Raw genomic sequence first — 16,528 nt, forward strand, 5'->3', positions numbered from 1 at the left:
GTCCTATAAAATAATAGATATGGATCTACTGTTCGCCCCACCACATACAGGGCTCCTTACAGGGCTTTTAGTCATTTAGTCTGAATTTGATCAGGATCCGGAAGGGCCAGCAGCTTTATTATGCAAGGAATTGAGAATGGGCACTACAATAATTTGTACTGGACCTTATGATGGAGGGAATGTTTTGATAAAGAACCTGAAGGTGGTTGGATCTTAGATACTGTCTTGAGAACCTTCTGACTAATACCCTGGGCTAAGAAGATTGACCTCCTAAACATCAGCCACCTTCCTTTGTGGATGAGCCCCAGGCACCGGAGAGTTTTTCTCTTCACAGGTCCCCATAGCCCTCCAGTTTTACTATGGGTGTTGGCATCTCTCTCGGTTGAAGGCTGCCTTGACCTCAAGACCAGCCATACTCACCTCTCCTCTGGCATTCAGCTCTGGGGCTCATGCGGGGACTAATGAAATGAGAGTGGAGCCAAGTGCTTCAGGCAGTATCCAAACTGAGCGTCAATGAGTGGGTGAATGAACTTGATAGAGTCGCTGATGTCTCCCCCCATGTCTTAAGGGTAGTGTTTTTTTAAAAATTCTGTTCAAGTTTATTTTATTTCACCTTCCTTGTTTTGAGTCCGAAATGTGCTTTTGAAAATGCAAGCCAAGCGCTGAAAAGGTAGGTCACGCTTAAAACTTGGGTGAATACGTCGAAACAGAAATCGAAATATTTTCAGGCGAGATGATTTAAAAGATAAATCACTTCCGACTGCAATATAGCGAGCCCCAGTGAGATGAATGAGAGCGTGACAATCCCCTAAGCTTCAAGATGATTTAAGTCCTCTGGTTCCTATTATGGCTGGGAGTTACTGCGAGTATTTGAAACATAAACTAAATTTCTGAATGGATGTATGCTGTCCACGGTAAAAGGGTGCTGGGAGACGTTCGCCGCTCCCATTCGGTTATCCGGTGTGGGTTTGGATTTATGAAGATCTCCCCGACACATGCAATATTTATTTGAACGTTGTGACAGAAGCTCCTCCTCAGTCCATCCTGTCGATATCATTCGAGCTGAAATGAACAAAGCATGACATTGACATCGTTTGCAGTTTCACGATTCCCCAGCCTCTCCCCCTCTCTCCCTGCTACTCGATCAATTTGTCTCCCCCCACCCCTCCCCCCGTGTCTCTGTGTTCATTGAGTGAGGAGGCAGAGTCCGAGTGCACGCAGGCGAGAGCTGGAGAATACACTGAGGAATTGGTTCTCGGCCGTGACGCGCTTCCTCCCCTAGCCCTCTCCTGCAGTCAGCTGATTGGAAAAAAAAGGGGAAAAAAGGGCTCAGAGCGAGTGGAAGACATCATGGCACCGATCGGGCTCAAAGCGGTGGTGGGAGAAAGTAAGAGCGGCTTGCGCTGGGCTTGAGAGCGGGTTGGGGGCCGAAGGAAAGGTTGAAACAGACGGGAAGAGCGTGGGGGCTCGGTCCGCAGCAGCAGCGCATTTTGCCGGCGGGCTACGCGGCCCGGGTCCAATGCAGATGCGGCCAGTGACGAGATGGTGGGTTAGGTGGATGGATGGGGTTTCTGATCGTGGCGATCGAGCTGCCTGCGATGGAAAAAGAGTGGAGGGGAGGGAGATGCAGCTTGTTTTTGTTTTTTTTTATGTTTCGGTGCAGAATGTGTTTGACAAAAGGTGCCTGGTGTGTTGTAATCTGCAAAACCAGCAGCAGCAGGTTTATCCCTTCAGTGGGTCGGGGTTTGCGTGTGGGGGTGTGTTTGTGTGGTTTTGTAGGGGGGGGGCAGCATGTGTGTCGGGGGAGAGTATGTGTGTGCGGGGGAGATTATGTGTCTGTGGGGGGGAGAGTATGTGTGTGTGGGGGGGAGAGTATGTGTGGGAGGAGAGTATGTGTGTGGGAGGGAGGAGAGTATATGTGTGTGGGGGAGGAGAGTATGTGTGTGGGGGTGTCAGTATGTGTGTGTTGGAGGGAGAGAGTGTGTAGGGGGAGTAAGTATGTGTGTGATGTTGGGAGAGAGTGTATGAGGGGAGAGTATGTGTGTGGGGGTAGAGAGTGTGTGTTGGGGGAGAGTGTGTGTGAGAGAGGAAGAGAGTGTGTGTATGGTGGAGGAAAGAGAGTGTGTGTGAGGGGGTGGTATGTGTAGGGAGAGATGAGAGAGTGTGTGTATATAGTGGGGTAGAGTGTGTGTGTGTGTGTGTGTGTGTGTGGAGAGGGGTGTTCGGGGTGGATGGGGGGGGGGGCGAGTATCACGCCGTGTTGTGTTATTTTTCTGCAGTGCAGTGAGGCTGACAGGGACGGTGTGTGAGAGAAATAGAGGGAGAGGCGCTGTGTTTGCGGCGGCCGGCTTCTCTCGCTTGTCACTTCCCGGTGATATCCAGCGGCCCGCCCCCAAGGTGGGGGTTCGGGGTGTGGGAGTGCAGTGGGGATCGAGGGGTATAAGATGTCTGCTCAGAGGCAGCAAGAGGGAAAGTCCCCACATCCCAGCTCCAGCAAGAGGCGAAGATGGGCGGCCGCGGTTGCACGGCATGATCCAAGCCATTCTTTTCGGGGGACTCCGCCCCATGTTGATGAGCCGGACTGTGGGGGTAGAGGTGGGGATGTGGGACCCTGCAGTGGGTACAGAGAGGGGCCCTGTTTCACCCCAGCCTCGCTGTGTGTGAGAATCGATCCCCCTCGGGTACAGCTGTGGGAGTCTGTAGATCAGCTCCCTATAGAACAGCCTCCTGTCTCAAAGCTGCGCATCCCTCCGCTCCCTTCGTGAGGGTTATTCTATATTGACACTGCCAGGTGCTGTGGGCCAGGGGGAGTATTGACAGTCGAGTTTAGACATCTGACATAGTCAGACTGCAGGGGTAGGGGTATCGTATGAAAGTCTAGAGCTGGTGCTGAAAATAATATTGCCTATTTGTCAAATTGGATCACGCCCGGGTTCATTTGGAACCGTAACGTTTCTTGCAACTGGGAACTCTATTCGTATCCCCGGTATCACAAGGGACTAGAACATATGGCCCTTCCCACTGTTAGAATCAGATTAAACCCTGGGCTGGCGGTATCCGAAGTGATCGCTCACTGCTTTCTGAATCACATCCCAGCGAGCGTGTAACACAGGCTTCAATTCCGCAGTGAACCTTAGCGTTTGAATGTACAGTTACCATCCAGCCCGTGCCTTGTTTTTGAACGCTGATTTCTCGACAAATGTCGCCCCACCTGATTAAGAAATACACAGTGTGACGGGGAAACAGGGTTCAGTCCTTCACTGGGGAGGTTTTTTTTGAGATAATGCTCAGATGAAGCCCCCAATTCAATGTCTGGCTTTAGACCAGAAAAGACTGAAATTTATAGCTTTGGCATTTTTTTTGTTCAGCGTTTTGTTTTTTTCAGTGAAAATCCGAACCTAGGTATGTCGCTAGCACAGTGAGCCGTCATATTTTACATTTCACCAGGCCAGTTTCGGAAATAGCGGGTAGTACTGAGAAAGTTTGATTTAAAATTAGCAATCAAACACGTGGTTTTAAGCAAAATATCAGGCTCAAGAATTGAGATGTAATTATTGATGATTTTTCTGTTTATATGCCTGTTCTTTTGGTTGTTTTCTGCTGTGGAATGATACAGGAAATGGTGTAGAATGTAACACATTTCCCCCACTTTGATTCGTCACACTCCTGAGAGAGGAGCTTGTGGATTCAGTTCCCATTCTAAGGTTTAAAAGGATCTTTCTTGCAGTCCTGAATGATTGCTGCATTGTCAGCCCTGAGCTGACCGATCCATTTGGGTGTATGAGGTACATGCTGAAGGTCACCTGGCACTATCTAGGGGACACTGCGATCTTGCTATGAGCAATTTTCCTGCATTCGGCTGCACCATAGTATTTGTTTTGTGTTCATGACAAGAGGCGTGCCTTTGTTTCAAGTGGGAAAGCATCCCACTGCTCCAATCAGGGTAGGGTCCCCGATGGAGACAGAACTCTCAAAGAATCCCGACCTGGATCTTGAGAGAAAGACAGAAGAAATGCAAATAATGACTCACTCCAAGCTCACGTTAATGTGGGAGATGGTAGGAACTACCAATACTGGGGAATCTGAGATAGCAAGGTGTAGAGCTGGATGAACACAGCCGGCCAAGCAGCATCAGAGGAGCAGGAAAGCTGACAATTATGGTCTGGATAATAAAATGTGAGGCTGGATGAACACAGCAGGCCAAGCAGCATCTCAGGAGCACAAAAGCTGACGTTTCGGGCCTAGACCCTTCATCAGAGAGGGGGATGGGGGGAGGGAACTGGAATAAATAGGGAGAGAGGGGGAGGCGGAGTCCGCCTCCCCCTCTCTCCCTATTTATTCCAGTTCCCTCCCCCCATCCCCCTCTCTGATGAAGGGTCTAGGCCCGAAACGTCAGCTTTTGTGCTCCTGAGATGCTGCTTGGCCTGCTGTGTTCATCCAGCCTCACATTTTATTATCTTGGAATCTCCAGCATCTGCAGTTCCCATTATCTCTGAAATTATGGTCTGGACCCTTCTTCAGACCCTTTCCTGCTCCTCAGCTTGCTGTGTTCATCCAGCTCTACACCTTGTTATCTCACGTTAATGTGGAAAGCCTGTAGACATTCTGCCAGCAGCACACTGTGAATGACATTCTTTCTGGAGGGATAGAAGGGTAGTTCTGTAAATCTGTTTCAAGCCTTAGATCTGGACATCCTATCATAAAGGTTATAGAGAGACCAGGAAGAGTGCAGAGAGGATGTGCAAGGGTGAAACCAGGAATATCTGGGTGTACACCATCAGGAAAGGATTGAAAGGCTTTTTTTTCTTCCCCCCCCCCCCACCTTGATCAAATAAGCTGTTGGGAGTCCTTGTGGGGATCTTTAAATCAAGGAATGGTTTTGATAGAGTGTTAGAGAGAGATAGTTTGCTGTTGTTGGAAAAACAATAACTAGAGGACAACAATGTTATAAAATAAGCAGGAAAATAAAAAAAAACAATTTCTGAGGGAGTAGTGAGAATGTGAAACTTTCTACCACCGAGGATGATTGAAGAAAATAGTTGGATGCAATTAGGGGAAATAGGACAATGATTCGAGGGAGGAAGGTGTAAATGGTTAAGGTGGTAGATTTAGATGAGAAAAAGTGGGAGGACACTTGAATGGAGGATTATTGCTAGTTGGAACTGCTTGGGATGAATGGCCTGTTTCTGTGCCCTATCCTTTATAATAATGTGCTTTCCTTACCTTTTGTTTACAGTAAATCAGACCTCAAACCTAAACTTTATTAAGAACAAGTTCGTGCAAGGGCAGAGAGCAGAATTGGATCAAATAATTTTTGCCCTTCAGTTGTCCTGAATATTTGTTAGGGATAAGTTGATGATAACTGCAGCCAATAGTGATGTCAGTAGCTATATGTTCAGTTTGTAAGAAAACTAAGAGCAGTGGAGTCATTTGTGGGTTTATGTTAAGACTAATTTTGAATTATTATTGTTTATAATGCTATTCTGTGATGTCCAGTATTTGAGTTATTGTAAATAACATTTCCATTATCATAGGGTTCACATGCACTAGCTTACACACCAGTGGTTTTAGAAAAACTCTCATCATTCAGTCAAATTTTAAAATTCATATATGGGATAGTAGACATTTTTAGCTAGGTCAGAATTTGTTACTCATCCCTAACTGCTCTTGAATTGAGTATCTTGCTATGTCATTTCAGAGGGCAGTTAAGAGTTGATACGACATTTGGCCTACATGTGATTCCAGACACATATTGACATTTCTTTCCCTAAAGGATGGTAGCAAACCAGATGGTTTTTATGACAATGGTTACACGGTTGCCATTAGGCTAGCTTTTAAGTGGAGATTTTTTAAAAACTGAATTCAAACATTACCATCTGCCATGGTGGGATTTGAATCCATGTCCACAGAACGTGAGCTTGGTATTCTGGATTTTCAGTCTATTACATTATTTATTTAACTCCTTTGAAGTCTAACCTGGGCTCATTGTTAACTCATTCAGTGCTGTTGTCAAGACTTTGCTATTTTCCCATAACACAATTGATAAAGAAATAGTCCATAAAACTTAGTGTTTATAAAGAGTGTACTTCTGACCATGGGAATTTTCAAAATATTATTTTATGGGTGCAATGTGTTTGCATTTTGCTATGCAACACAGTGGAGCATTTGGGCACGACTACATACTCATCATTCATCGTATATACTCATATATTCCTATCTGTCACACCATAGGGTGAAATTTTGTATAGCCAAGGGTTATATATCTTGACTACAAGGGAGAGAAAATCAATGGGATCAATATCGGGAATGAGTATTTTCTTGGTTACTGGAGCAAGTTGTGTGCTTCGATGATTAGGAAATCAGAAATCATACAGGCTGTAAGAAGGCTTCATGAAATGTGAGGAGATAAGTACAAATGGGATACTTATAAAATATACATACCTTGAGGAAAGTTTCATTTATCTTATTCCTTGTTGAATGTCCCCTTTTACTACACACCAACCCAGGGCTGCTGGTAATGATGGTGATTACCATAGATCACTAGGATGTGTATGAATTGATATTTTCTTGTTCAGATGAAGCACCTGTTGCCTGCTCAGGTTTAAGGCTGAAAATTGGGAAATAAAGATGGGAAGGCAGAGCATCATGGAATTATGGTGCAGTTCCAATATAGTGATTTCATAATAGAGCAAATGGAACAAAAATCATTAAAAGAAAGCTAAATCAGTTGAATAAAATACAAACTAAGAATGATGATCTTATGGAGAAAGGGAGAGATGGGGAATGAAGGTTGGAACATAAATGATTCAAAGCTTTGCAATGCCCATTGAATTGGAATTTCACATAATCAAACTATAGGTTCCCTAAGCAGATGGGTAGTTCAAAAATCGCACAAAACTTAAGCAATTGCCTTTTGCTTGCAGATTACCATGTACACAAATTGGAACACTATCAAACTATTTCATGTAATTGGTTAAGTTTGCAATGTGTCTCACTCATTCTTGCTGGAATTGACATGCATTAATATGCAGAGCCTTTACTCTGTAAGCAAAATGAATATGCGCAAACCTTGCACCTATTTTGAACTACCTGCAAGTTTTACCTATAGTTCCCTTTTGCTTTGTCAAGGCAATGCCACAGCCAAGCAGAGTTGTCTTGCCAACCTGCTCACCCTCCAATCAGGGCCCTTTTCTGTAGTGGAATAAATGGTTGTATCGTTTGAAATTTGTCATCCTTGGATTTGTCTTGTTGAGTACAAGATGAAAAGCTTTAACTAGGTTTCTCCTTGTTCAATATTTAAGCACTGTATCATCAAGAAACATTAGTTTACTAAGTTCTCATTATAAACTAGTGACAGCTGATCAAAATCACTTGTCACTGATCTTCCCATCATGGATGTCACTATGCACTTTACAATTTTTACAGTTTCATTTCTCAAAGGATTTGACTCAGTTCAAAGTAACACTTTTTCTGGTTTTAAAGGGCTCTGTGGCATTGAGGGGAGAGGCAAGAGAGCTATAGCAAATTGCAAGAGAAATGTTACAGTCATTGAATACTCAGTTGATGTTAAATTGTTCAACAATTAAAAACAGTAACAGTTTTGTTTCAACAAGACTCTATATCAAAAGGTTAACGGCAGACAATGCTCAAACTAATTTTGTCAATCCTTTAGGATTGTCCATGAATTTCCATTGAATTATTTTCCTGGAAATTCCCAACTAGAAGGAAGTCATAGGCACATTAAAAACTGTTATGTAAATTTTCACAAAACACTTGTCTTTATTGAAGATATAGATACTATTTTATTGGGCAATGTGCCAGGAGCTGGGTAAACATGTGCCAAAGCCTCCAAGAACATGTTCAATTAAAGCTGTCATCCATAACGCTCGTCAATGTGTCAAGTGAGCTAACTCACAAGAGGCAAGTAACAGTGTCATAAAAAAAATCTGCTAGTTGGAATTAAGAATTAAATTCACATGCTATTTTGGGCCAAAGCACAATGTCATACACTGAAGAAGCATTGAAGGTAGCTTATAACATGAACAGAAAGACAAAACAAATTGAAATTTAGAGCTTGGTTGTACCACTATAGAGAAATAAAATACTCATTTGCTAATGAATTGAGATACAGTGCTAAATCTGCAACTTTCAGCTAGAGGTAACATCTTTATATTAACTCACTGAGTTCTCTCTTCATCGGATAAGTGTCTCATTGTTTTTTACTTAACAACTGTGACTAATCTTCAAAAGCATTTCATTAGTTTTAAAGTGCTTTGAGATGCCACTGGTCATGAAAAACACTAAATAATTGCAAGTATTTTTTTCTTTCATTGGATTTTGCTGAACGTGTATTCCCTTTGTGCCACTTCCTCCTGGATCTGTAACTATTTTATACTTCAGCCAGACAACTATTTGTGTCCGTTAAACAACAAAGTCAACAGGCAATTGAATTGCATTTAACTGGAGAAATAATCAGTAATTACACATATATAAAACTGTCAGAGTACAGATATTTGTCTCAGTGTTTAGCCCACTATCTATAACATTAATTTGATGTAGACGTGTTAGTAATTGTAACATTACCACAGAGTAAACATAGGATAACTGAAACACTGTGTTTATAGATATGTAAACTATGCATGACAACCACAAATCCCTATAGATTACCAGAAAAATGAAGATAAATCATAAATATTTAATAAACACCACCTTAGTTTTACCTTCACCTTGTTTGGATTTGTAGGTTCTCTACTATTTTGTCAATTTGCAGGTAGTATTCAATACAACAGATATGAATCAAACCCTTTTCTGCAATAGCCCCGTCATTGGGAATTATTTATGCCCTTGTATGACAACTGGAAGACATAGAGTGAATACACACTTTGATGGCACTAGCTTGCAAGAGGACTTTGAGTACCAGTGCACTTGATTGCCACTACTCATTTTTAACATAGGAAAGGCCAATGCCAACCCATGATTCATCTGACTGAGTCATACTGAAAGGAACATCAATCAAACTACGTTGCTCATTTGGAATTGGAACTCTGTTTCAACCCCATTGATACAAACTATTTCACAAATAAATCCGTGCATGTAGGGAATAAGTGTGATAGCCAATTTGACATGAAGCTATGCCCTATTCACCCTTTGTGTTTGAAGTTATGCTGTGAGATATTAATTTAACATTAGTTTAATGATGTATTAATTTAAAATTCTTTCCTGCTGTCTTAGCCAAAATAATAGAAAAGCCTGGGGTAGTAGTTGTTGTTGTAGTGGAAGCATTTCAATCAAATAAATTGGGCTGTCACGTGTGAATAACACAAAGTGTAAATTTCAGAAGTCATTTGGTGTCCATAGGATATATCATTGTATTAAAGCATATACAGCACAGACACTCACTAATTCTATGATTCTGAAAAAGAAGTGATCTTGTGGCCAAGGGTGAGAGCATTGGACAGGAATATTTGGAGCACTGAGTGCTTGAATTTTTTCTGGTTAAGTTATTAGGTTCTGAAAGTTGCTGGAAATACAAATTGTTAACCATGAGGTAATTGGTGGCATCTGGGAACTCTTCAAAGTTATATGCAACAGTCTAATCTTAAGCAATGAAATTCAAGGATAGAGTAAGAAAGACAGCAAATGATTGTGAGAAAATGTAGCAAACAAGAATGAAAGGAGACAGGATATGTAAAGCTGAGGGGACCAAATATTGACTTTACAGAGGCAGGAGACAGACAGAAAGAATAAGAAAGTAAAAGTGTATCAATGAAATATTTGCCAAATGTCTGCTAATAATTTACTGCCTGTAGAAGTGAGACATCAGAGTTTGAACCCTTCCCTTTCTGGGCTGCCAAGATTGAGTGGCTTAAGAGGACGATGTGTGATATTACTAATGGGATGCTGATGACATGAAATACCAGCCTTAAATAGCTATGTGAGCTTCATTCATGATTACGGCACAATTCCAGCAAATTCCTGACAGTCATGAGGAGGTGGTGGCAAGCTTCTGATTTTATGAGGGTAATGTTGGAATGGTACAAATCTTCTAACAATTTGTGAGCAAAGAAAGACTTTCATTTACGTAGCACCATTGATGATCGAAGATATCCCAAAGTGCATTACAGCCAATTAAGCACTTTTCAATATGTAGTTCAGACCAGCACTCCGTTAGGCCTGATGTCAGGACCAAAGAGGTTTTCCCAACTGAAGGTCAGCTGTGAGGTGATCTTACTTGTGGTGACCAATTAAGGAGCCAGTGGCATGATGTATTATCCCATTAAGGAAGGTGGTAGCTTTCTTCAAGCTTCTCCCCACTTAGAAGGATGGTAATTTGTCATCTTTGCACCACCATGGACAGAAGTGACTATGGCTGAGACTGCAGGAAGCAAGAGAGAGCACTTCCATTTTAAGTGCCATTACAGCTTAGAGATAACATTTATTTCTTTCACATGACTAGGTAGGTGGAACATAGTGACCAGGAGCAGCATTGCTGCTAGAGGTCTCCTCTGTGAGCCATGGAAATGCTGGGAAAGTAAGCCCCTTCTGGGAACCTGTTAGGATATTATAGAATGCTCATCATTTGACCTCCTTAGTTTGTTAAATTGGCCACCCGTCTGTAGTCAGTGAGTTTCTGAGCCACTGTGGTTCCTCCAAATGGGAAGTTCGATGGTTAGCAGGTAGACTTCAGGCCTTCCATCTGACATAATTGTACAGATCGTGTCAAACTCTGGGATGCACAGGAAAGATTTTTTATCTTCAGTGAGAAGCAGAGATACCTTTACAGATTCATCTCTTGTTGAATTGCACAATGGTGAGAAATTCAGTAGTGGACATTGTTGGTGCTGGCAGCGAGGCAAAACAAAACAGGCTGTGCTAACTGATCAGGAGTGTAGCTGAATAAAGGACATTAACTCAGGGTAAACTAATTTGGTTGGGGAGGAGGGGCCAGGATGGCATGTTAGAAAAAGAAGCAAGCACAGGCACACTCAATATTACCAGCTAGAAGGTGTTCACAAAAGAATGAAAGATAGGGAATGACAATATTGACCAAAACAGCACTGGAAGGTGCTGATATACTTTAAGATTCAAGGAGAGAATATATTTGGTCAAAAGCAACAAAGGAATTATTGCACCACTGGGCATATAGGATAGGTCATCAAACAGAGGGAAGGAGATGGACGAGCAACTTTACCGAAATATTTCAGAAAGGTGCAAGGTACGTGAAGTAGTGATAATTGGGATCTTCACTTAACTGAACAAAGACTGGGATAGTAACAGAGTAAAGAATAAAGAGGGTCAGGAGTTCATGAAATATGTATGCCAGAACTTTCATGATCATTATGTGTCCAGCTTAGCAAGGATGATAATGTGGTTCAACGGAATGTTTTATTGATGGTCTGTTTTTAATTACGAGCAGATCTAGAGTATCTAGGTAACTGAAAAGGAACAATCAAACATAAAAATATTCAACATTTTTTTTCTATATTCATTTGTGGGATGTGGGTGTTGCTGGCTGGCCAGCATTTCTTGTCCATCCCTAGATGCCCTTGAGAAGGTAGTGGTGAGCTGCCATCTTGAACCGCTGCATCCTCCTGCTATGGGTTGACCCACAGTGTTGAGGAGAACAAATTTAAATGAGTTGAATTGGGATCTGGAACTCAACATAGGCAAGTAAAATGGTAAATGAGAAATCGGTTGCATTCAGAAGCATTAGTTTAGGAACAGTCTAGACAATTCCCCACGATTATGGGAAAGGAAAATCAGCCCAAGACTAGCATTCCCTAGATGATTAAAGGTTTGGAGTTTGAAAAGGATTGGAAAAGGAAGTGTATGATAAACATCAGGCTCTTTAATGAACCAAACTGAGCACAAAAGTTACAAGGGAGAATTGTAAAATGAATTGAGGGGCAGAGAGAAGGTATGAGAATAGATTAACAAATAATAAAAACATACTCCAGAAGACTTCCGTGAACCCATTAGTAGTTAAAGAATAGGCTAATTTAAATTGTAACAAATTAGTGATCAAAAATAAAATCTCCTTGGGGTAGCAGAGGACATGGCTGCTGTGCTGATTCAATTGATTGCCTCTGTTCACTAAAGATAATGCTGACTTTGCAACAATGAAAGTGCTAGAGCATTTGAATAGGATAAAATAGGTCAATAGCAAGTCCTTCAAAATCACCAAGTAACTGTGTCTGAAGTTGTTGAAGAAAATGAGGCAATTTAAAAGGGTCTGGTCATAATTTACCCATTGAGTCTCAAAAGTGGGAGCTGTGCTGGAGGATTTACAATTGAAAAAGTTACACTCTGGTTAAAAAGGGAGCAAGCTGGGATGAATAAGCCCAACAACAATGGGTCAGTTGGTCTGACATCAGAAATGGAAAATATTTGGAGAGAATATTCTAGGATAGAACTAATTAATGCTCAGAAGCATACGGATTAAGAAATGAAAGCCAACATGAATTTCTTAGAGATAGTAAGAACTGCCGATGCTGCAGTCAGAGATAACACAGTGTGGAGCTGGAGGAATGTAGCAGGCCCTTCTGAAGACCCTCATGAAGAAGGATTCTGACCCAAAATGTCAGGTTTCATGTTCCGCTGATGCTGCCCAGCCTACTTTGTTCCTGCGGCTCCACACTATGATTTTCATAGAAACAAGTTACGCTTGATTAACTTGAGTGAGTTTGTTGATGAAGTAAAAGTAAGGGACAATGGGTGTTAGGTGGTGATTTTCTCCATTTGAACCTTTGTAAAATTTTGATAAAGTGCCACACGATCAATTGAAGCACATGAAATTAAAGGTGCAGTGGAAACCAGGCAGGAAACAATGGGGAATTATTTTCAGACTGCAGTGGCATTCTTCAACTATTAGGCTGGCTGCTCATTTTGCTGGTCTGGACAATAGGGCATACTTTCAAACTTTGGCAATGACATGAAACTGGAAATCATGTGAATTGAGCCTAATAACAGAGTTGGAGGATCTAGGCGGATTGGTAAAATGGACCAATATGTGATAGTGGAGAGTGAATTGAATCAGTTTGGTCACAAGCACGAGAGGAGGTAATATAAATTAAACAGTATAATTTTAGGGCCAGAGACACGGAAGGGTATAGGTACCCAAATGTTTGAAGAGTCAAGACAAGTTGAGAAGACTGTTAGAGAGGCATGTAAGATTTTTGGCTTTAGAAGTGGGGTCACAGAATATAAAAGCACAGATGTTTGCCAAAACTTTATGGGTTACAGCTTGGTTCTACGTTTGGATCCTATTTGGGTGTATCTTCTGTTAACTCTAGCCTGTCTCTATTTGTGTGACTATCATTTGGCTCTGGAAGACTTCTGCAACACCTTTTGTTTACAATGTAATGTGGGCTGCACAAAAGGCAGTAAATAACTCTCTGGTGTGAATGGTTGCTGTTCTCTTTTTGGGGTCCAACACATGATTGCTGATGTCACTGTTACATCATTGTAGCTCACCATCTCAGTACTCCACATCCTTCACCAAGTATAGTCTCAATTTTCTAATAACATTATTAAATCATTTTCTTACGGTATTTCTTTGAACTATTTACATTCCTACAATTTCTCCCAGACGCTGAACTTCACAAGTCAAGCCTTTGCAGTGCTTTGACAGCTCTCCCCGATCCTGTACTTGTTATTGACGATTGAGGATGTTGGTCTTCAGTTGTTTCGCTGACTGGATCGCCATTTTGTGGGATGACTTATGTAGTCTCGAGTCATTATCCAGAGTTTGTGATATAAAAACTCAATTCTTCTTGTCATCTCTAATAAGATGAGAGCTTTTTTGTGAGTTCAATAAGATAGCATTGTGCACATTCAGTGATTGTGCCTTCAGATTTTCAGTCAATGACCTAAATATTTTGACATGAAGATTTTCTCCTCTATCACCTTGGGAATTACCAACCTGTGGTTAAAGACTAGAAAGTTGTCCACCATTATTTGATGTTCCCCTGTTCATGGCACCTAGTTACGAGCTAATGATTTGGAATATATATTGACGAAGCTTCTTGGCAGGATATCCCAACCTGGGACCCTGCACATCTTTTTTTACTTTGTTGATTTCTTGAAGTTCTTCCTCAGAAAACAGGTAAAGGTTCTGTTTTGACAAATGACATTACTGCCATATTTGAATAAGCACAAAATCTTCAGTTTCTACTTGATCAAGCATAGTTCTTGATGATGTACCTGCTATGATTTGAGTTTTGCCTGGTACATACACTATGGCGTAGAGAGAATGAATCAGTCTGACTCTGAAACATTGTACACATAGAAGCATTTTGACAAACTGTTTGAAATGCACCAGGATGATCAAGGGTATATGGTCTGTCACAGCTTGAAGTTGCAAATCCATCAAATATTCAGAAAAACTCTCAAATGTCCTTGTTACTGACGGTGCTTCTTTCTCTATTATCGCACACTGTTCTGTTGCATTAAGGAGCTTTGACCAAGTGTAACAACAATGAGCCCTAACAAAACTGGGGCCAGGGGTCATGCCTAGAACAAAGAAAGGTGGCTGTTGCTCTTGGAGGTCAGTGATCGCTGTCCCAGTGCATTACAGAAGGTTGTGTGCACAGCCCATACCATCACAGAAGACAACCTCCCATTTATGGACTCCATTTGCACTTTTCGTTGCTGAAAAAAGGTTGCCAACATCATTAAAGACCCCTCCAAACCCAGTAATGCTCCCCTTGGAGTTCTGTAGTGCAATGTCCAAAGCACAATTCTTTGATTTTGTTTGATTTATTGCATTCACGTGAGCCCAAGTACAGTGAAAAGCTTTGTTTTTGTGAGCTGTACAGGTAGATTGTAGCAATAAGGACATAGAGATCAAAGGGTGCTTAGGCAGAGTGAGGCATACAGATTACACTGTACAGGAGGTGTGCAAAGCAGGATTAACATTAGCAAGATCAACATTACTTGAAGTTAAAGAGTCCAATCAACAATCTAATAATGGCAGGGAGGAAGCTGTTCTTGAAACTGTTGGTGCATATGTTCAAGCTTCTGTATCTTCTGCCTGATGGCAGAGGTTGTACGGGAGCATTACTGAGTTTGGAGGGTCTTTGATGATGTTGCCAGCCAGCCTTTGTTCAGCAACGAGAAGTGCAAATGAAGTCCATAGATGGGATAATGAAGTGTGGAGCTGGATGAACACAGCAAGCCAAGCAGCATCTCAGAAGCACAAAAGCTGGTGTTTCGGGCCTAGACCCTTCTCTACACATGTCGTTATCTTGGATTCTCCAGCATCTGTGGTTCCCATTATCTCCAGAGATGGGAGTTTAGTTTCGGTGATGTTCAGGGCTGAGCACATAACCTTCTGTGGTTTCTTATGGCCCTGTGTAGAGCAGTTGCCATACCAGGCTATTTGGCAACCAGACAGTATGCTTTCTACGATGCATCTGTAAAGGTTGGTGAGGGTCCTTTTGGACTTGCTGAATTTCTTGAGCCACCTGAGGAAGAAGAGGCATTATTGTGCCTTTTTGATCATCACATCAGCATGGGAAGTCCACGATATATTGTCAGTAATCACCACTCCTAGGAATCTGACGCTGTCGACTCTCTCTACCTCAGCTCCATTGTAGCTGGGGGCATGTTCTCCTTTCGTCCTGAAGTCAATGATCAGTTCTTTTATTTTGTCGACATTGAGAGAGAGGTCATTATCATTGCACCACAACACCAAGCACTCTAACTCCTGTCTGCATTCTGACTCATCATTGTTTGATGTCTGTCCTATGATGGTGGTGTCACTACCAAACTATACATTTTTTCTTAATTTGGCTACAAAGTCGTGGGTATACAGGGAGTACAGTAGGGGGCTGAGAACGCACTCTTAGGGGATGCTTCAGTGGCTTCAGACAAAACCAAAAGAACTGCAGATGCTGGAAATCTGAAACAAAAACAGAAATTGCTGGAAAATCTCAGCAGGTCTGGCAGCATCTATGGAGAGAAATCAGAGTTAACATTTCAGGTCTAGTAACATATCTTCAGAACTGATGGGAGATAGGAAAAGGATGTTTTTTTTAATTTCAGTCAAAGGCTGGGGTACCCACATGGGCCCCAGTTATACGGGATGTAGGACATTCTTTGTTGCATCCTACTCCAGCCCTCCAACACAACTCTTTCTCTGACATATTGGTGATGTCATCAGTGCTGCTTCCATCTCTTGTTGGAATAGAAAAGTTGATCTATTTTGCTCCCAACTGCCAACCATCTGTCACCTTCATTTGGTCCATCTCTGACTCTTTCATACCTTCCTCGACATCTCTGTTTGCATTTCTGGGGATAGGCTGGCCTCTACAAACCCACTGACTCTCACAATTACCTCAACTATACATCCTCACACTCTGTTTACTGTAAAACCTCTGTTCCATTCTCCCAGTTTCTCCATGTCTGTCACATCTGTTTGGATGATATCAACTTTACCAAGGGGGCCTCCAGAATGTCCACCTTCTTCCTCAGCAGAGGATTCCCCTGCACCATAGTTAATAGGATCCTCAGCTTGGTCTGACCCATC

General features: G+C 42.1%; 1 protein-coding gene across 3 annotated transcripts in view; it reads left to right on the forward strand.

Moving 5' to 3' along the window:
* The first annotated feature begins 405 nt into the window (after positions 1 to 405).
* The window catches only part of LOC125465447 (syntaxin-binding protein 1), a 111,956-nt gene continuing 95,833 nt past the window's right edge, over positions 406 to 16,528 (forward strand). Inside the window, exon 1 of one of the 3 annotated variants that reach the window (XM_048558981.2) lies at positions 406 to 670. Coding sequence is in view for 2 of the 3 variants with exons in the window: in XM_048558979.2 (XP_048414936.1) it covers positions 1,351 to 1,387 (37 nt within the window). In the remaining variant the exon portion in view is untranslated. Of the gene's footprint in view, positions 671 to 909; positions 1,388 to 16,528 lie in introns of those variants that run through there. The other 2 variants (XM_048558979.2, XM_048558980.2) reach the window with 2 other exon arrangements.

This window comes from Stegostoma tigrinum, chromosome 29 (genome assembly GCF_030684315.1).
Source record: "Stegostoma tigrinum isolate sSteTig4 chromosome 29, sSteTig4.hap1, whole genome shotgun sequence".
In the NCBI taxonomy this organism is placed as follows: domain Eukaryota; kingdom Metazoa; phylum Chordata; class Chondrichthyes; order Orectolobiformes; family Stegostomatidae; genus Stegostoma; species Stegostoma tigrinum.